The 19,830-nt window shown below is 49.3% G+C and overlaps 7 protein-coding genes and 1 non-coding gene across 8 annotated transcripts; 2 read left to right on the forward strand and 6 right to left on the reverse strand.

Annotated features, from left to right (window-relative positions):
• Positions 1-5,856: 5,856 nt before the first annotated feature.
• TRV_01319 (uncharacterized protein) lies at positions 5,857-7,127 on the reverse strand (the record flags this gene model as incomplete). Its single annotated transcript, XM_003024443.1, has 5 exons — positions 5,857-6,133; positions 6,256-6,457; positions 6,601-6,859; positions 6,947-7,007; positions 7,111-7,127. 5 exons carry the CDS (start codon positions 7,125-7,127, stop codon positions 5,857-5,859), a joined length of 816 nt encoding a protein of 271 aa, XP_003024489.1.
• A 373-nt stretch (positions 7,128-7,500) lies between these two features.
• Positions 7,501-10,359, forward strand: TRV_01320 (cell wall proline rich protein, putative; the record flags this gene model as incomplete). The annotated part of the gene is made up of 1 exon (XM_003024444.1): positions 7,501-10,359. The coding sequence occupies one exon, from the start codon at positions 7,501-7,503 to the stop codon at positions 10,357-10,359; it is 2,859 nt and encodes a 952-aa protein (XP_003024490.1).
• A 1,447-nt stretch (positions 10,360-11,806) lies between these two features.
• On the reverse strand, positions 11,807-13,203 carry TRV_01321 (PAF acetylhydrolase family protein; the record flags this gene model as incomplete). Its single annotated transcript, XM_003024445.1, has 2 exons — positions 11,807-13,003; positions 13,066-13,203. The coding sequence occupies 2 exons, from the start codon at positions 13,201-13,203 to the stop codon at positions 11,807-11,809; spliced, it is 1,335 nt and encodes a 444-aa protein (XP_003024491.1).
• Positions 13,204-13,501: 298 nt separating this feature from the next.
• On the reverse strand, positions 13,502-14,746 carry TRV_01322 (uncharacterized protein; the record flags this gene model as incomplete). The annotated part of the gene is made up of 1 exon (XM_003024446.1): positions 13,502-14,746. The coding sequence occupies one exon, from the start codon at positions 14,744-14,746 to the stop codon at positions 13,502-13,504; it is 1,245 nt and encodes a 414-aa protein (XP_003024492.1).
• Positions 14,747-15,249: 503 nt separating this feature from the next.
• On the reverse strand, positions 15,250-16,823 carry TRV_01323 (uncharacterized protein; the record flags this gene model as incomplete). Its single annotated transcript, XM_003024447.1, has 2 exons — positions 15,250-16,517; positions 16,595-16,823. The coding sequence occupies 2 exons, from the start codon at positions 16,821-16,823 to the stop codon at positions 15,250-15,252; spliced, it is 1,497 nt and encodes a 498-aa protein (XP_003024493.1).
• Positions 16,824-17,543: 720 nt separating this feature from the next.
• On the reverse strand, positions 17,544-18,455 carry TRV_01324 (uncharacterized protein; the record flags this gene model as incomplete). Its single annotated transcript, XM_003024448.1, has 2 exons — positions 17,544-18,065; positions 18,135-18,455. The coding sequence occupies 2 exons, from the start codon at positions 18,453-18,455 to the stop codon at positions 17,544-17,546; spliced, it is 843 nt and encodes a 280-aa protein (XP_003024494.1).
• A 640-nt stretch (positions 18,456-19,095) lies between these two features.
• TRV_01325 (uncharacterized protein) lies at positions 19,096-19,435 on the forward strand (the record flags this gene model as incomplete). Its single annotated transcript, XM_003024449.1, has 2 exons — positions 19,096-19,262; positions 19,330-19,435. 2 exons carry the CDS (start codon positions 19,096-19,098, stop codon positions 19,433-19,435), a joined length of 273 nt encoding a protein of 90 aa, XP_003024495.1.
• A 215-nt stretch (positions 19,436-19,650) lies between these two features.
• Positions 19,651-19,724, reverse strand: TRV_01326. The gene has a single exon. It is a non-coding gene; the product is annotated as a tRNA-Val (tRNA).
• Positions 19,725-19,830: the final 106 nt, after the last annotated feature.

Consider the following 19,830-nt stretch of genomic DNA (forward strand, 5'->3'; position numbering starts at 1 on the left):
TGAGTTAGCTTAATATCTCGCCTTAGACTGCTAGGAGAGTACTCCGTAGATATCATACAGTGGCCTGAGCAGACATCAAGTCAACGGTGGAGACTGTTGCACTGCATCTGGATATTCCCACCGAGTAATCCATATAGTACAGGATACCAGCCGGAAAACTGCTCCGTAACGGGCTTCGCTGTATTAACGCTGCTCAAGACGTAACGGTGGATGCCCATCCTTAGGCACCAAAGGTATCACAAGGAACAATAGTCCAGGCCAACAATAAGTTCATCACACATACTTCTGCAGAAGATATTCGCATCTTCGTTCTAGGCGTGTCTAGGATGGGTATGTTATGTGGATTGAACTGCTGCACAGTGCACCAAGAACTGGAGGCGGTGTGCTGAGGAACGGTCACCGCTATCGTGGAGAATGGTCATGTCAAACTGTTGAGATTTGACAGCTAGCAATGGTATACAGTTAGCAAAAAAAGGGGTATGCATAGAATTCATCTATTATATCCAATGCCAAATATCTTCTTTTTCTTTTGCAAAGGAACAATGCCTTTGTTGTAGTCGTGATCTTCCAATTATTTCTTTCCATGCGATATTTCCATAATCGATGTGATGACATAATCCACGACATAATTTATGACATAAGCCGTATCTTATTAATATTTGTCACATGATCAATGCTTAGTAATAAGTTTAAATGTGTTATCCCCCCTTTTGAGATTGAGGTCGTATCAAAATAAGTGCAAAACGCGCTTCTCCAGCCGCAGGTAATCTTGTTGTCTCGACGGCCTAATTTCAAGGTACCTTGGAGATTGGCTTGATGAGAAGAGGTGTAGGATGAAACGTGGCGTCCTGACGAATATCCAAACTTGGGGGAACCTTTTTGTTGTTACCATGGAGATCGCCAGCAACGGTTGGTGAAGGAGTGGATTCAACGTCCCACCTTTATCAAAAGGCTCTCTACATCAAACCAGGCTACGCAACGTTAGTACGTTCACTGCCCACGATGGAGTCGGCGGGTATATTCGGCGGCTGCCTTAATTTTCGATGAGCTAGTTCAGAAGCTGCTAGTGCGCGGTCGATAACGCTGTTATCGCCAAAAGCCCTTCATACCTCGCAAGTGTCTTGTAGGCAGCACAGAGTATTATATTGGGTAACGGATCGTGAGTACGGAGTACGGAGTATGGGTTTGGGGGCATCTCAAGGTATCGTATGTGGATACTAAGCGAAGACATCGCCCGAAGTGAGGAGGCAAAACGATAACGATCGCGAGCATGGATTTATACGAGATTGATATTCGATGACAGGAAGAGAGAAAAGCCGGAAAAAGCATAGTTGGGGTAAGCAAACTAACTAGAAAAGCAAGTTTTAGTTCTCCAGCGTTCAGTTGATTCCGGTTCAGTTCGTTTGCCCCGAGATTTCGTTAACGCTGCCTGGTTCCGGTCTGCTTCACTAACCTTACGAACAGGTCATCTGTCCAATTCAATCCCAATAAACTTTCGTATATGAGGAAACGATGGGACGGGCACGCCAGTTCGAGAGCTTGCCTTATCTCGAGTAGCAGGAGTCGAGAAAAGAAAAAAAAATGTGATGGATCGAAGTTCGCAGTTAACTAACTGAGCATGGCGATGAGAGAAGAAACTGGGGGGTAGTACATGACGGCGGGCGTGGCGAGCGAGCCATGGATGAGATGAAAGGTTCCGCCGCCATTATTGGGATTGGGTTCTGTCTGGTCGAACTCTGAAATTCGCGTTTCCTTGTTTCGTTGTTCTCGAAGAATCAACGGAATTGGTGAAGATATGCTCCGTTTGGAAGGGGAGGGGAAAAGGGCGGTTCTGTTGATCAGATAGGCCTGGCACGGATGTAACATGTAGCCGGTACTCCTTTTACCCTTCTCTCCATGACCCAGCAGGCGGCTGAGACGGCGGGTGACGGATAGCCCTGTTCATCCCATGGCGATCGATGCCGACGGCGAGGGATCAGGGTTGGTAAAGAGGGTAGAAGCAAAGAACTGCTGAGCGGCAGTTGACCAAGAAGAATGAAGACGCATTGACGGCCAGGGATGCAATGTCTGAAGTAAGTAAGTAGTTACGAAGTGTTGACACTGATACTCGGCACATCAGAGCGGTGATACAGAGCACAGCACGAACACAGCACAGCTCAGTACGGGACAAGGTGTCAAAAACCGGCCCTGCAGAAAGGAACAGTTGTTCTTTACGGCAACCCTGCACAGGCAGCAGGAAAGCAAGTACTACCGGCTTTCCCAACTGCTGTGTTTCCTTCGTTGAACAACAGCGAAGGGAGAAGGAAGAAAGAGAGAAAAATGGGATGGGTTCAATAAGACATTTTAACGTTGGACATTGTCCTTCGTTCGGAATGCTGCCGTTTGATCTGATCTTCTCTGGGGAACTGGGAACTGGAGAAACCGTTGATTTCCCATGTCCATATGTAACCTGCGCTATCTTAACGAGTTTACATATATGCAGTGCTATAAGCCAGGTTCGTTATGCATTCTCCTTCTCCCTTATTTCCAGTCAACGTGATGTCGTGGAAGTTGGGTTGGTTGGCAATTGAAATTGAATAATGAGACGACAAAAAGACTAGCTTTTTTGTTTGGCCTTTCTTGCCCCTTAAAGGACGATCCTTGTATCCCATAGGCGTTGGCATCCAGGTACGCCCGTCCGCCGCTGCTTAGGGTCGTAAATACAGAAGTACTGTACTTACTAAGTCATCACCCATGCCCTGCCGGGTCCCTGTCGTCGGTCAGCACCAAACGAGATGAAGAAAACACCTCCATGTGCGGTGGGTTTAAATTAGTTAACTAACTAGCTAACAAGCTAGTTAGTTAATATGCAGATTCAAAGGGCGTATCGTATGCCTCTTTATGCGTGCATTAACCCGAGGGAATAATCGCGCATATCTTGAGGAAAGTAAAGAGATGGAAAACAAAGCAGATCGGAGGAGCAAGCGCAAGCAGCGGGAGATGCATGGAAGAGAGGGAAAGAAAATGGTGGTACTATGTGGCATGCAGTTTGCTGTACGGAGTACATTGGCAGGTCACTCAAAGAGTTGTACATGCATGAAGGAACCCATCCATGCCCTTGGCCTCATGCCTGGAATACCCCATGCATGCACGGCATACGGCTAACTGGGTGAGTAATTGAGGATGCCTGTTCCTAGTCTAGCCGTATAAGCTAGATGAACCGTCGACTGGCCACTGCCAGGCCAGGCGTGGGCGAGGATCTGGCTCTCCTGACATCTGTGGAACGGCGTTCTTCAGGAAGATCGCAACCTTGAAGGCCCTGTCTAGTGCAGTTCAGGATTGTACAGTACTTTGGCAGTCCCGAGAGAGTGATTATCGGCAGACGGATGGCTCTTCCGGCAACCAGGATAACAGACTTAACCGCTTTGATAAGGGTAAGCGGGAGAGGGGAGAGAGGTCTGGTCTTGTTAAGTAGATTGCAACCTGCAGACTTCGAGGTCGGACAGGGTGGCAACGGGATAAAGAAGATCAAGGAGAAAAGGGGAGTAAAGTCGAGCGAATGCTCTGGAGTAAGGCAGCCATCTAGCTATCCACACGTCTCAGGGGGCAAAGTTGGACAGGCAGCGCCGTCGAGCTGGTTGCTAACGAGTGTCACGGAGGTAGTTATCTTTTCACTGATCTAACCGGTCAGACAGTCAATCAATCAGTCAATCAGTCAATCAATCAACCAGGCTGGGTAACTAAGTTGAGTTGCTAAATAAATAAATCTGCAAGATGAAGGTTCGAAGTAGTTACTATTACATTATTAAAAAAGGGTAACTAAGTTAAACAAGGCTCGCCCTCCCAGCCACATTAGTTACACACGGACATGCATGATGCTGTGTTGCGATTTCATGCATGGTAACGCTGCAATGGTTGATTCGATACATACGGTCTAGCTGGCCAACCTAACTAGTTCGCTGGAGTCAAATACATCAGAAAGCAATTTTAATATTAGGGTCAAGTATATACAGCAGTACGCTGTGTACCTGTGTGACGCGAGCTATAAGACGAGTGGAATATACAGAGCACGGTAACGGTTGGACTGTGAGAGCTCCAACAACGATAGGCGGTGCTCCTGACTGGCTTGCTGGCTCAGGGGAGAGGATCGAGAAGGGAAAAACCGGGATAAAAGCTTGGATGATCGACTCGATGTGTTAGAAACCGATCGGCCGTTGGTTATAACTGCCATCTCTATAGCCCGGAGGGTGCTGACGGGGGAGCACTGGGCCATGTAACCCGGTGCCGGTGCCAGTGCCAGTGCCAGTGTCCTGTCTGGGCGTCTGGATGTCTGGATGTCTGCCCAAGCCAGCCGCTGCATTGTCAGGAGTTGTCTAGCATCTAGCCTTCCGTCTGTCTGCCTGTCTCTGTTCTGTCTGGGCTGTCCCATCAATCTCAGGATTGGCGCCCTTGACTGGGCTTGTCTCGACTGACAATGCCGGAACCAGCTGCTATTCGTCCGCCAGTCCGCATCACATTAAATTAATTACTTTTAAACTAACTAGCAGTTACATATTTTCCGATGGGGCCCTGAAATCTGAGGCTGAGAACGTAAAAAAGGCGTAGGGGGGGAGAAGGAATGTTTCAAACCGACCATCCTCGATGACTGGCCAGTTTGGCTGGTTGGTTGGCTGGCTGGCTGGTGTCTGGATAGGGCTGACGGCTGACGATGGCCCCAGGAAAAGAAAAACAGAGACTATCTGGCCTGGGTATGAGACATGCGAAGGAAGAGGAAAGCGGTGCCAGTGGCTGAGATGACGACGCCGGCCTGTTTACTCATTTCATTGTTGTTATGTTGTTATTATTGAGATGCTGTGCTGGCATCTTCCACCTCATCTCATTTCAGGTCGAGAGGAGGCGCTCTGGGGAGATGATTCGCGGACGCTGGCTGATTGCGGTGGAGACGGGGGATGGAAGATGATATACGGAGTACGGGTCTCTCAATTTCCAGCTGGCATAAGAATACCTAACAGCAGAGAAGGAAGAGGAAGAGGAAGGGGGAAGAGATTGAAAGCTGCCGCCCAAGCCGATATCAAATGGCTATCAATACATTCCCGTCATAAGTACGGAGTATGCCAATGCTAATGCTGATAATGGATTCCCCTGAAGAAGCCGAACTGAATAAGGTAGCAAGCTAGCTACGAAGCAGGACGGAGGAGCTATGGGGGTATATCTGAGATATATTATGCTCTATTTTATTATTATTATTATTATTTACTTATTATTTTATTTTTATTCAATAACAACTTATTTAATTATGATGAGTATAGGAGTTTCTTTTTCCGCTCGATATCACCAGACGCCAGTGCAGCACAGCATCAAGACGCCCCAAAAGGGTAAAAAAGGGGGTCAACATCAAGGTCAGGCCGGGACCAGGGGGTTGGACTCCACCGACCAGCGCTACAGTAACTCAGTTACTGTGTTGTGTACTCCGTATGGATGAGCACTACTGTCAGTCTGCAGGCCAGTCTGCTCGTTCTTCTCTGCATGCACTTACCTTACATACACTACTGCAGCACCCTCTCTCTGCATGCGCAGGATCCCTCCGTAGCAGCGAGGGAAGAAACAATGAGAGAATTGCTTTTTGGCACGGAGACCCCCCCAATCCCATCCCATCCCATCCTATCCCCCCTTCCCCCCCCCATTCTCCATCCCCATGCAGGCGAAATACGACGGGTAAGTCAACTAACTCAAGAGGCGTGCAGTGAGTTTGGTTAGGGTGGCTGGGGGGGTGGTCGAGGTACCGCCTCCAAGCATACAGTACTAGGGGAGGGTTTAGAGTACGGGACGAGAAGAAGAGACTATGACGATGCCGTGGAGACGGTCGCTGCCGACAGATCATGAGACAAGACAGGCCCTTTTTTTCTTTTTGTCTTTTCTCTTTTGCCTTTGTATCTGTATGTATGTATATGTAAGTACGTACTCCGTAAATGGAGCTGGATGTCCTTGGAAGATAGCGAGACAAGAAAGCAAAAGAGCAAAAGAGAATGCAAGTATCCGTCCATCCCTGAGCGGCGCCGGGGAAGGCGAGAGGGGGCCATGGACGAGTCGAGAGAGAGTGCTCGGGCGCATGACAGCAGCAGCTAACGCTCTCTTTACTTCTGCCAGCATGCTGCTATGTATCGTCGTCGACTCCAGGATCAGGCTGGGATGCTGGGATGCTGGGATGCGGCCAGGGCCTGTTGACAGGGACAGATCGCATCTTCAGATCCATAGTCCTACCGTCTTTTCTTTTACCCTTTTACCCAGTATCCCTTCTTCTCTTCTTCTTCTTTTCTTCTCTTTCTTTCATCTTCTCTTCTATCCTCTCTTCTATCCTCTCTTCTATCGCCTCTTCTGTTCCATCTGATATCGTATTTTATCTGGTACTGGCTGTGTATCGCTGCCTCTAAAGTTACCTGCCAAGCCTGTTCCTGGGGAGACGCCAGCTGTGCCTGAGCTAGTCCCCTTCTGGCCACCCTCGAGTCCCACCAGCCAGTAAGACGCAAGAGCCCTGCCAAGCCCGCCTCCCAGTGGCCCCATCCTGGCCCCACTCCACCCCTTCCAGCCACTCAGCGTCCTCCATGTGGGCCCTCCCCTTACCGTACCTGACCACCCAAAAGTCCCCTAAAAAGTCCCCGTCAAAAACTGGTTCGTCGCTTTTTCTGTCTTTTTTCTGTCTTTTTTTTGCTCTTTTTGCTTTTTTCTGCCGCTTTTTCTTCTTTCTCTTCCGCCTTTTTTTTTTTTTTTTCTTTTTCTGGTCTTCAACTTCGATCTCCAACCTTTCAATCTTCAACAACTTCTCTTCTTCTTCTTCTTCCTCCTCCTCTCTCCTCTTCTTCTCTCCCTCTTCCCCTTCAACCTAATCCTCCGCCGCCTCTCCTCCTCCTCCTCCTCCGCCGCTGCGGCTCTCGCTGGCTACAGCTCGCTGTGGCCGTCCGTTCCTTACATCCTTGCACGGAGACGTGCGCCTTTGTCTATCTCTCTCTCTCTCTTCTCTGTCTCTATCGCTGTGGCCTGGCGTTCGTCCGTCGGCGACTACTCCTCCTAACGAACCACCTCAGCAAAACCTACCAACACTTTCTAACGACCTCCTCCTAAACCATCATCAACATCGTCTTCATCATCATTATTCCTTGTGGCGTCCTTAAAAAAACGAGATATATCTTTTTTTGGGGCTGTCTCTGGAGATCTCCGTACGATGACTTCGGCGTGTTGATAGGAAACACACACAGAACTGGAAGCAGAGCCGGGGAAAAGGAGCCGCTTTTTTATCAGTCATTTGCTTGATCTGGCAAAGCCCAGCCTCTCTCCATATATGAAGCCGAAGGACTTGGTTGGAATGAGCAAGTAGAGAGACCGAAGAGGCTCTCTGGCTCGTCACTTTATTCTTCCTTCTCTTCCCTCTTCTTCGTGGAATTCTTACATTTCCTCTTTCGTTCGTTTTCTACTCTCTCTCGCTCTCTCGCTCTCTCTCTCTTTCTCTCGTTTTATTCTATAGCCATGACATCGATTTCTCTCGGGGCTCACCAGCCTTCTTCTCACTGGAACACTGCCAGTCACATCCACCTGCACTCCCCGGAGTCTCCCAGTTACGACACTCGCATGAATCCCCCTTCTTCGCCCCTCCCGAACCCGCCTTTCTCCTTCCCGGCTCAAGCGCCTTCTTCGACAGACACCAGCAGAGTTCCCAGCGGAATACCCAGCAACAACATGTCGAGCAGCTCGCGGCGCGGCAGACGGCAACCGCCTGCTTCTCTCCCTTCGTTCTCTTTCCCCCAGGCACCGCCTGAGTCTGTCTCTTCTACATCACCAACTACGGCAGCAGCAGTAGCAGCAGCAGGTAGTGCCCCTACAACAAAAACAATACCTACTGCTCCAGCTTCGCCTGTGCTGGTGGAACCCGCTCACCTCAATGCAAAGGGACACCGCCGTCAACCAAGTGAATTCCTTGGTGATGCTTCATCCCAGGTAGCCATCAGTAGTTCCAAGGCTACGGCTTCAACACTCCCACATCCAGGTCCCGGACTTACCACTGGTCCCGGTAGAGGTGCCCGGAGACACGCCCACAGGAGGTCCCAGGCCATCTCGAGCGTGGACCTGACCGTTGTAGCCAAGGCATTCCCGCCAGTACCGGTCTCTGGAAGTGTCCCAACTTCGCCCATCTTACCCTTTGCCAATGACAAGAACTCAAAGCTTTCCTCGCGGTCGTTTCCAGAAATGCACACTGCTCAGACCTCCCCGCAGAGGGTCGAACAGCAGCACCAGCAAAAACTGCAAGTATCTCCAACAAGACGTCCCTACAAGGAGGAGTCGATAACTACTGCTACCACTGCTACTACTACTACTGCTTCAGAAGTAGCTCCAGTGTCTTGCCGTCCTCTTTCGACAATATCCTCTGAGAGTAGCGTGTCTACCGTGCGTCCCAACCAGATCTTCTCAGACCGTTCTGGTTCTGGACAAAGAAGTGGCGCCAGTTCTCCCCTTCATAACAGCAATGAATCTACAGCCAGACCAAAGACCGCGGGTGCCCAGTTGGCCATGAAATGGAAGCCCTTTGGCCCTTCAAGTGATAACAATGAACACACCAAACGGCCACTCTCAGCCTCCGCTTCAATGGCCCTGAACTTCAGCCTAGGAAACGTCTGCAGAAGCCAGGACGCTGAAAGGACTGCCTCCAACTCTTCGTCTTCTACTACTAACGCGCAAGCTGCTACACCCTCAGACCAGGATATGGAAGACGCCGAGACCTCCACCTTGACTCAACGAACAGCGCACGAGCGCAAGCCGTCCAAGAAACAAAAGAAAAAGCGCTCCTGGGCCGGCATCCTCATCCGCAAGGGGAAGAAACGCTCCTCAAAGAAGTCCCGCAAATCCCCGACGCCTCCACCCATGCTTACACGGACCAACTCTGAGCTCGGATCCATGTACAGCGTTGACTTTGACCATGATAACACTATTGTCATCCGGACTCCCACGGCCCAGAACGCTCCAAGAAGCCACCCCCAATCCGGCGAACCGGCTTCTTCCACGGACAACAGCTTGGAAAAAGCTTGGACACCAAAGAGCTTCTACGAACAGCAGAGTAACCCTGACATCTTCAGCCCCGTAATCGATCTGGACGCCGCTCTAGGCCCATTCAATACCCCCGAAATGGGGCCCGAGCGGAACATTACCAGTGGTTTCATGATCGCCTCCAAGAGGATGTACAGTGGTGGCCGTCGAGGTGAATTCGTGGGCCCAGAGATGCGGTACCACAGACGTGCGGAGAGTGCGCCGGAGATGCCTCCATTTGACCGCAGTTTCCTAGGTGCTTCTAGGTTTGGACTGTCGACTGCAATGGAAAACCCGGACGTGTTTGACGAAGAAGAGGAAGACGCGTTTTTGGCCCAGAATGACGACCAGGCTAATCAGAAGAACGCCGAATCGTTCGAGGCCGACGATGACGCAGCTGAGAACGACTCATCCTCCTCCGGTGAAGAAGAAGAAGAAGACGAAGAGGATAGTGATGTTGAGGAGGCTGGCCTGGGTATCCAGGTAGTCGACTCCAGCAACTTGCCCGACCTCTACCCAGCTTCCGTCGAGAGCCGTCCCAGCACTGCCCAGGTTATCACCCCACGTACACCTTACGCCCATGCAATTGATTTCGAGTCTCAGTCCCAACGGAGCAACAGCAACAGCACTACCTACCACCACCCGGGAAGTATCGGTATCGTGGGCTCTGATTCTGGCCAGGCGTCTCCTCGCAACTTTGACGAAAAGCGTCCCTCTACCTCCCCCGAATTCATCTACAACATCTCTAATGCTACGAACCTCACCCCTATCCCTGCAATAATACCACCAGTGCCTATGATCCCACAGGCATTTCCCTCACCCGCCCCCTCAAGCACCTCCTTTGACGTCCCCCGCCTAAACACCGCCTCCTCCTCCATGACAGACCGTCATCACAGCTCTGGATCCGTTTACTCAGGCGAGCCGGGCTCAGACTACCTCCAAAACTCCTCCGAGGATGTCCCGTCACTAACCAGCTCTGCGTCGACAATGACCGGAAACATCCCCAGACTACCCAGCGCAATCTACGGACGCATCCCAGGCGATCGAGCCGCCTCGTTCTCCCACGTCCTACAACTCAACAGCGCCGCCAACAGCGCCGGCAGCAATGGTCACAGTAACAACAACCGGCCTAGTTCATCGAAACGTTCCAGTCTAGTTAGCTTCTCGCGTCTGGTCGGTGCCAACTCTGAGCGCAGCAAGCTCAGCCACGAGGAGAAAGCACCCACGGACGAGTCTGAAAAGCGCAAGAAAAAGGGTCTCCGGATCACCCGTCTAATGCAGTTCTGGAAAGTCAAGGACAAACGATAAGATATCCACTTATACCTGTCTACTTCTCCCTACCTTCATATCTCTTCCCTACCTTTACGAGTTTCCCATCTATCTATCTATCTCGGTTTCGCGGTTCCTTTTGCTGGATTTATCTATGTTTAATTTCCAACCCTTAGAACCTTCTCCGTTTCTGTTTTTGTCTGATTTCATTTTTATTTTTCATTTTTTCTCATTTTCACTTTGTTCGGAGTACATATGGGAGGCACGATATCACGGATGGAACTATTGACTTATGGAGAATTGTTTTGCTTGTTTTTTTTTTCTTTTCCTTATTACTACTATCTGGCTTTTTCTTTCCAGCCGAGTTCGTGTTCGAGTCTCATCGCACGCCTCCGTCTTCATATTATTCATTACACCAGAGCAAGTTTAGTTCAGCTACTTTTTTGTCTTCTTTCTAAACAAAACTCGCAGGCAAGTCATACAAGTTCAGTCTATTTACTTGTTCAGTTCTTTCTTCTTCCATGCTTTCGTTAAGATCTTCATTATTTGCTTCTACGACCCAGCCAGGCCTCTCCTTGAACGTCACATACTTACTACACTATGCCCTAAAGACCTCATCTCCTCTCCTTTCATTTGCTTTGCTTTGCTTCATGCGAATCCATCCACTCCATCTATCCCTCGTTCCCTTCCTTGACCTCCCATACCCTCATTGGCTCTCATGTTCCTTATCACCGACGCAGCATTCAGGCATCCATGCACACTAGCACTGCCGCTCTGTCTTCCGCTCCCTATCATCATACATCAAACATCATCTCATCCATGTCTAGCTCATCTTCATTCCCTTTCGGCCTCTTAACGACATTTTCATTTCATCTTACCTCTTCTAGCCTCTCTTTAGTTAGCCAGTCAGCCAGCCAGTCGGCCAGCAACAGCAATTGCCGACACAGGTTTCTTCTTCTTTCTCATTTACCTTAAAATGAATATTACACGGAGATCATATCATGCCATTCCTTTTTTTTTCCTTACATCCGGCTCCAGCTTAGCAGTGGACTCCAGCCAAGGCTAGCCCAGGCTCTTGCAAATAGTTCATACTCAAATGCTGCTGGATCCTTGCTCAGGTAACACAGTCATCTGAACGGCTGTTTGAATCCCCTCGCTTAATGCCTAGTATCTCTTCCGATCAGTCCTCTTTCATTCGTTTGGTGGGGAAAGTCTCTACTTCACTTTATCTTGTGTGTATCACGGTAGAAAGGACCGGGGAGCCTGGAGGTTGATCGAGAAGAGATTGAAATCTATGTAGATAGCTGCTAGGTACGAAATCTCCACACAGCAAGTGTACCTGTCTATTTTTCCCTCCTTGTTTACGGAGTATGCCTAGCACTTATTAGGTTGTAGCCACAGCCGGGTATAATGGCCGCAAGTATGAAGTTTATCTCTATTTACACTTCTGCACTATATTCACCTTAATTATAGAGTAATTATTTACTTAGTCCAGAAAGACGACCTCAGGGTACTTCGAGCTTGGCCCCCTGAGAAGCCCTTCATCTTTCCCGAAGAGCGAAAACTGGAAGAAGTCGTGAACATATGCCTTGATGAACTCCAAGCTTCTAGCCGCAGGAATATCCCCTACCAGCACGTCGATGCTAGCCTTGTCAATAACATCCCTTACTCCGCCTGCGTCAATAATGGCTGGGAAATCACTAAAGGTATTATGTCGTCCTTCCGGAATGCCAAGTTCCTTCTTCCATGCATGCGGGTGAAGCCTCTCCATGGCCTTCCAAAGCGTCTCCCAGGATGTATCGTTGTGTCGATTATGCGTATACGCTCCCCATTGCAGGTATGGTTGTGGTTTCTTTCTACCCCCCAGCCCTGTGTTGACTGCATCGCCCCATAGCCCTCCGTCGAAGTTGATGCCGGCTGATATACGACCGTCTTTAACCATGGAGGAGAGCACGGCAGAGCCACCGAATGAGTGGCCTAGCATGCCTATGCGGGCGTGGGGGGAAGTCTTGAGGGCCTGGTTGAGCACGAACAGAGTGTCTTGAACGCGCACGTCGTTCCAGAAGGGGAGGACGGACGGGTTAGAGAAAGTGACTTCGCCGCCGGTGATGATGTCGCCGTTGAGGAACTCCACGATGTCCGTGTCATGCGGGTGGTCCATGGTTATAACCGTGTATCCAGCGCTGGAAATCGTCTGGGCAATAGACGAGTACACGAGTCGAGTTGTGTTTCCGCCAGGTGAGAATAGCAGGATGGGGAAGCCATGGTTATCCCCATGGGAGTCAGTTTGGTACCCCTTCTTCACATCAGCGCATACCCTTATTCTGGACGCTGCTAGGAGCCCGTCCACCCAGTGGCCGCCAGACGCAGCTTGGAGAATTGCATCTTCCAGCTTTGCAGACGCAGGAGGAAAGGTGGGTACGTCCTCTGTTCTGATACAGTGCTTCTCGGGTATGGGGTTGAATCGAGAAACCATCAGCCGGCGGGGGAGAGTCGAATTGATATCCTTCCTGGACCAGTCTGTGAGTTCGAGGATTTCTCTCTGGACTTTGAACGGCCCTGATGGCTCAGGCAGGAGAAATGACGAAGGTATAGACGATGCAATTGTATTTGCTACAAGGGCACAGATGAAAGTCCCTTGGATGAGCATGGTGGCTGTCGGTGACGAGCACTGCTTGGAAAGCTGATTGCAACGCTGGTTCGGCCCCGAGAGGAAAGAAAGAAGCGAAGATCCATGGGACGAACAGTTCTGGCTTTAAATATAGAGTGCTTCGCTCGTATAGCCGGGTATTCCGAGTCTGGGTGTTGTTGATGAGGGCATGATGATCCTTCACTAGCCTGCTCTGCTGCCTGTTGCTGGGAAGAGACAAGCATGTCAAGCATTTTTAGCCAACGTTTAGCCGAAGATTATCCTTGTCTGGGATATGTTATCGTATTATTTTATGTTTTCCTCTGGAACCCGGCGCTGAAGGATACCCTCTAGGGCAACATTCGTAATCCTGCGAATGTGGGGTGGTTAATAGTATCCTATCTCATCCCATCAGCTCTCCAGACTTGTTTTCCAATATGACGATACCTTCCCCTTAATAAGTCCTTGACTACTATTCTCCATAAATACGCCGAAGATCACCGAGTACTGCAAGAACCTGCTTTGGGTCCAAGTACGGAGTATGGAATATGGCTACAGAGCCGTAGTCCTTCGGTAGGCGTGGACTTGATATCTCATATCCTCAAGCCCAATTCCCTCTCCAACATTGTACTCAAGTCCTGTACGGTCTCGCCTGAACCACTGTGATTCTTCGGATAAAATGCATTCCCAACTGCCTGAAGCCGTAGTCAATAAGGTATGATCCAACAGGAAACGCATAGGATACTGTCTCGCCGGCTTCTTCTCCTCGGATGCTCTTCCGCCGGACTCTCCCTGAGACCCAGCTCCCTTGGAACCAAGTGATAATGTTGAATAGCTCCCAGGGCTATCAACGACCAGCAATACGGTGCCAGGTTTGGTCACGTCGGTCAACCGTAGCAGAAACGCAACTGTGGCGGGCATGGAGGTCGAGAAGAGCTCGTTCAGCGTAAACATGAGCGTTATCAAAACTGTTGTAGGGTCTTCTGTGCATTTTTTGCCTTTCCTCTCATTCGCACTCGTTACATCTCTTGTAGATGGGGATAGTAAAAGGGATAGCTCCCCCTCTGAAAGCTCCAGGACGTCCTGTTTCTGGAATGATATCGCCAGATCCCCAGCCTTGAGCAATGGAAGGGAGACGCCGGACTTTTTATTACTATTATGGACTGACTCTGATATGCATCCCTGTGAGAGCTCGTCAATCACTGGCTGCCAATCCGCTACATCAAGAGCTGTAACCGAGAGATTCAGGTTCGATTCTGTCGGGTTATCGAGGCCAGTTGCCCACCGCACAGCAGCAGCAAGTGCAACTACTTCTGCTCCTGCTCCGCCACCAATGCAAACAACCTGTCTGTTTCGTAAATCCTCGATATCAATAGCGCGGGAGCTTGACGGGCCTGCAGGCCGTCCTCCCTGATCGCCATTCAACGCCAACCGCAGGGCGTATTCGAAGATACCAGTGTACGCGAGTGCTCTCCCAGCACTCCAGCGAAGAGCATAAGCCCTCAGCATGCTAGGGTCCGCATCAGCAAAGGCAGAGTCGAAATCGCGATTAAATAGATGCGACTTGATAGCCTGAACCTGTTCTCTCAGTGTTGTGCCGGCGCCACTGCCACTCTCCTGCTCAGCAGCGGCAGGCCGCACCGCCAGCCTATCCGCAAATATATTCAGAATCAGCTGTTGCAGAGAGATCGGCGCAGAATCGACAAGTGATATGGATGCACTCTGTGTCCTGTGTTGGGTATCAGTAGTCGATTTCACTTTTGAAGCCTTCCGGGCCTGCGGGCGAGGTTTCGGCATTTTTTGCTTCGGCTACGCTGGTGGATGATATCGCCGGCGACCCTGGGAAGATAGCTAGGAGTTTTCACTCGCTAGATGCCGTTTCCCCTGCTTTATGGGATGGATAAGCCTTTTCTGACGATGATTGTCGATTCAACCTGGAGTTTATGCATGCAATTTTTTTTACTTTCGTATTTTTCGTCTTTTTTTGCTGTGTAAGCGCTGGCTGGGTTTCCTGTGTTGGAACTTAGTTATACAGACGGCCTACAAAGCTAAAAATTGATATCTAGGTCTAACATCACCAAGTGGCATACTGCTAGAGCACATCTACAGCTGGATAGATAGCCCATCCATGAGATATAATGACACTATATTCCTATATCCAGAGCCTAAACAAAGTCTAAATGAGTCGCCATGAAGTCGCTTTGTACGCCCGGTTACCAAAAGTCAACACCTCAAATGCCATACCAAATACTACATCTCGGGTCTTTCACATCCTCACCTAAGCCTGCGTTTTCCTAAGGTTAGTTTGGTAGCTTCTTAGGCTTTGATCTTCTACTCTCGACCTCAACCCACTCCGTGTCGCACTCCGTTTCGTCCAAAAACTCCCAGTCGGTCAAGGCAATGGATTCCAGGGAGCTGCTCTTTGATATGCCCGCCGCCGTATAGAACTCTGGCTCCGCTTTCCCCTTCTTTATGGTGCACTTTGGGAGGCTGCCTGTCCCAGTGTTGCACTCTTTTCTCTCCTTGTTAGTACTAGAGGGTTCCTTCCTTGAGGTCGGGTCGTAGTTGAGTACGGCAAGGGATATAGTCCGAGGAGTTTTTGATTCGATAACCGACATGAATTCAGGCTTGGGACATATCACGCGGCTGATCAAAAGCCCCCTAGAGCGGGATTCATTGGCGTAGTGACGCATTTTCGACAACAAATCTGCAAGCTGCACGAGATCAGGCCGGTTTTTATCTTCCCACTGACGCAAAAGTGAGGTCGTATCTTGGACCTTAGCATTATTGTACGCTCCACCCGTCTCTACAGTCATGATCTTCGAGACTTGCCGAATCCACATCCAACCGATATCTCCCTCCGAAGGTGAATCGCGGGGGGCGCCTTTTTCATTGCCCTTAAAGTCGAAGATTGCTTCCTGCGGTATGATCTTCCCACAACGATAAGCTACCGGGAACCCTTTGGCTGAAGCACCAAATCTAGGGGCGTCTGAACCGTTCTCTTTCTCCACAACCGGATCTTCACCTTCTTTGCTCTCCGCTGCCTCTCCAGTTGACCCCGGAAGGTAGCCATGGGTGGAGCACCTGATAAGAATACGGTGCCCCCCGAAGACGTACGAGAGCACTCTCTGATGGGATATTGAGTCTTTGACGCAGTCTTCCCACGTGAGAGCGTCATCTACTAGAGGCTGATAGCTGCATGGGTAGCGTTCTGATTCCTCGCTGGCAATAAACACGGTCCGGTTGACTAGTTCAACTTTCAAGTTATGGTCGTTGGGCTCAAATTGTATGAAGGCGAGCATGAATTCTATGGCAGCAGCGTCAATCACAAAGTCAAACTTGTTCAGTTCAAAGGCCGGATCCATAAGCTTAGCAGCATAAATCATAGGTTCCAGCGGGTGTCCATGCCATCCACCCTTGCCGTCATTTTGATACACTACCCTGTAGGCATCTTCGGGACTTTTGCCTGGCAGCCATTTGTAGGTGGTTCCAACATCATTCTGGGATATTCCTTCAGTTTCAGCCTTATCGCATATACTGTGTGATGGGTGCCAAACAGGGGGAGCTCCTATTCATGGCCTACGTTAGTGATCGAGTATTATTATTGGAGTAGAATAGACCAAATCAAGATCGGTAGCTCCTTACCTGGAATTAGCATGGTCACCCTATTCTTGCGTACCCAGTTGTATGAGGCCACGCATTTAACCTCCGAGATTTTTGCAGGGCCTAGGCTTTTGATATTGTGTTTCCAGCCCAGTGTATGTTGATAAAGCTTACACATGCCCTGATTTGTAGAAAGCTTGGGGCCGCCATAGACCTCGTCTTTTACCCTTAATCTTTCAAATCTATTGTCCAAAAGAGGATCGGGCTCCATTTTTGGCCGGTCCGCCGATCTGTTTTATTAGTAGGAATGCCTGAAATACTGGCTCTTGTCAGTCGTAAAGAGTCAAGGGGATAGGGGGATATGCTGGAGTACGTATCCCAAAATAGACATCTATCTGGAATATTGGATGTAGAGCAAAGCAGCATCATATTTGCTCAACGGTAATTTTTCTTTCCTGGAAAAAGCTTGGGTTTTTATAGGCAGAGGAAAAGTTAGAAGGTTCCGGTCTCTGAAGGGTCATCTTTGGAACTCTGAATATCATCACAGTCTGAGCAGGCGCTGGTTTGCATTGTTTGTGGGTATTTAGAATTTGGAAGGACCAGTGACATGAGTAGTGGCAGAAGCGTCTACTAGAAAAGTTTGATGGTACTGTGAGGTGGCTGTTAACATATGTGAAGCCTTTAAGGAGATGGAAAGAAACGTACCTCTTCTTCCATGGTGAAAGGCAAGGGCATAATTTGTAGGAAGTTGATGGTATAGCTACAGCGTTAGTAAAAAAAAAAATATAGAAATAAAAAGTAAAGAAAAAAATAAATAAATAAAAATAAAATAAAAAAGATAAACTGGCAAAACGGGGAAGACTTGGATGAGAAGAGACCATATAATTAAACAAACTAGAAGAGTAGCTTTAATACATCGCTTTGGGGGGAGAATCAGATACTTGTTATACAGTCATAACAAACACACCAACACCTAGCAAGCTTCTCTGCTTTATGATCTCAAACCAAGGAGAAGGCCGGTGCCTTTTCCGCCTTCCTTTCCACCTTCGCCGCCGGGAATATATGTGACATTGGGGTTTGAAGCAAGTGTCTGGGCAATATCTCTGCTGGCTTCGATTCTTCGGATTTGGATCAGACCGTCACCGGCTTTAGCAACTGCCTTGCTGATGATATCGGCACTCTCTGCCTCTCCCTCGGCACGGATAACGTTGGCTTGCCTCTCCTGCTCAGCTCGCTCGACGATGAAGCGGGCTCTTTCGGCATCTTGCTGTGCAATCTGCTTCTGCTCAACGGCCTTTGTGAATTCACGGCCAAAAGTCATATGGGTGATGGAGACGTCCTCAAGGGCAATGTTGAACTCCTTGGCACGTCGGAGAAGGTCGGTACGAATGCGGTTTGACACAGCTTCTCTCTGGGTGATCAGCTCTGCGGCATCGAATTGTGCGACGATGGACTTAAGAACTTCGTTTCCGATGGATGGGAGAACTCTCTCATCGTAATCTTGTCCAAGTTGCTATAGCAGCCCCATATTAGCAATTCTGCCGTTGCCTACATGAGTTTATGCAGCGGATATTCCACCTACCTGATATATAGCAGGTAGCTTCTGAACCTCAGGCCTATGTAGCACTCTGAGTGTCAGGCTGACCATCTGCAAATCCTTACTTCCGGTTGTTGTAGAGATGTTCCTGGGCTTCGTCCTGACATCATAGATAATGCTCTTCTGTAGCCATGGAATAAGGAAATGTGTTCCCTCGTTGACAACCTTTTCCTTCACACCAGTGAGTCTGTCAAAGATAACTGCGCGGTATCCTCCCTTCACATCGTACATTGAGGCTTGGACAAAGGAGACGCCAACAGCAGCCGGAATGGCATATTTGTAGAGAGCCGACAGAGAGTTCGCCATGGTGAATATGTTCTGCTCTAACCGGGTGTTTAAGGCTGGTGTCTGTATCTCGTTCGCAATGGGTCGGCAAATTGTCTCTTCGCGCAGAACTTTGGAGGTTTTCGATTTGATATCCTCACCATGCCCGAAACGGCCTAGCGCCGACGCAGAACATGTCCAACTTCTTCGCCAACGCCGGAAGCACAACTTCGCTCTGGCTTCAACCTATCGACCAGATCTGCCAATTGACGACCGCAGCGGCCAGGATTTCTGTGCTTTTACCTTCCCTTCCTATCGTTCAGTTCCTTTGTCGACATCATGGGTGGTCATCTCGACCCAAAGCATGGAGTGTAAGTGCATTTCACCACCACTGTTTCCGAGACCGTCGGCATCATCAGGACTCAGCCATCGCTTTCAAGGCGGTTTGGGAGATGGTCAAGAGCGCATAGTGGACAGGTATGCTGACAACTGGCTATAGGTTCCTCGGTGGATGGGGTAACTTGGGTATGTTCTGCTTCCCTCTACGCTCCGTACATCAGCCGTGTCCCGCTTTCACAAACCCCGGAACAATGCCCTGCGACTTCACTCGATACCGGCCTGTTGCGCTATCCGATACCCAGGCAGCTAATTTTTTTGTCAAACATCAGGTGTCCCTACCCCAATGAAGGGTATCACTACCTACTCTCTCTCTCAGAACCGTCAGCGACCCGCAGCTGGCATGCTCTACAATGCCTTCTTCAACACCTACAGACGAGCCAAGGCACAGGTCCTCTACGTTCTCCCCCCATTCATTGCTGCCTACGCTCTCATGGACTGGGCCACCAAGAAGTATGTCCTAGCTTTTCATCTTTCTTTCCTTCCTTTCCTTTCCTTTTTTTTTTACACCACTGAATAGACTATGGGTATTTGTGTACCGAGTGAGTGATGCTGATGATGAATACAGGAACGAGTATCTCATGTCCAAGCCAGGCCGTCTTGCCCACGGTGGTGATGACGAGTAAACTTACGAAGAGTACCAATTAGAGGAAGACTCAAAATTACGGATTGGTGATTGCACTGTATAGTACTTAGAAAGCAATTGATATCTATATACAGCTGGCCTTTATTTCTCTACTACTCAGTAGCGCTTGTAACGAAACATTAATCAACTTGACAAATAGAAATAAATATGTTTGTCATCGATAAAAAAGAAGTAGAAAAAAAAAAAGAAACAGAATGACCAAACTGAGGCTCGATCTCAGGACCTTGTCGGTGTTAACGACACGTGATAACCAACTACACCATTCGGCCGTTTCATTGTTGAAGGCAAGCGCACTGCATCGCCTTTTTAGGGCCGCAAATATGGAAATTTCCGCTTCTGGTTTAGCGGCGGTAGGTTTTGAGTTTTCGAGACAAG

This window comes from Trichophyton verrucosum (genome assembly GCF_000151505.1).
Source record: "Trichophyton verrucosum HKI 0517 chromosome Unknown contig00111_1.f1.exp, whole genome shotgun sequence".
NCBI lineage: Eukaryota > Fungi > Ascomycota > Eurotiomycetes > Onygenales > Arthrodermataceae > Trichophyton > Trichophyton verrucosum.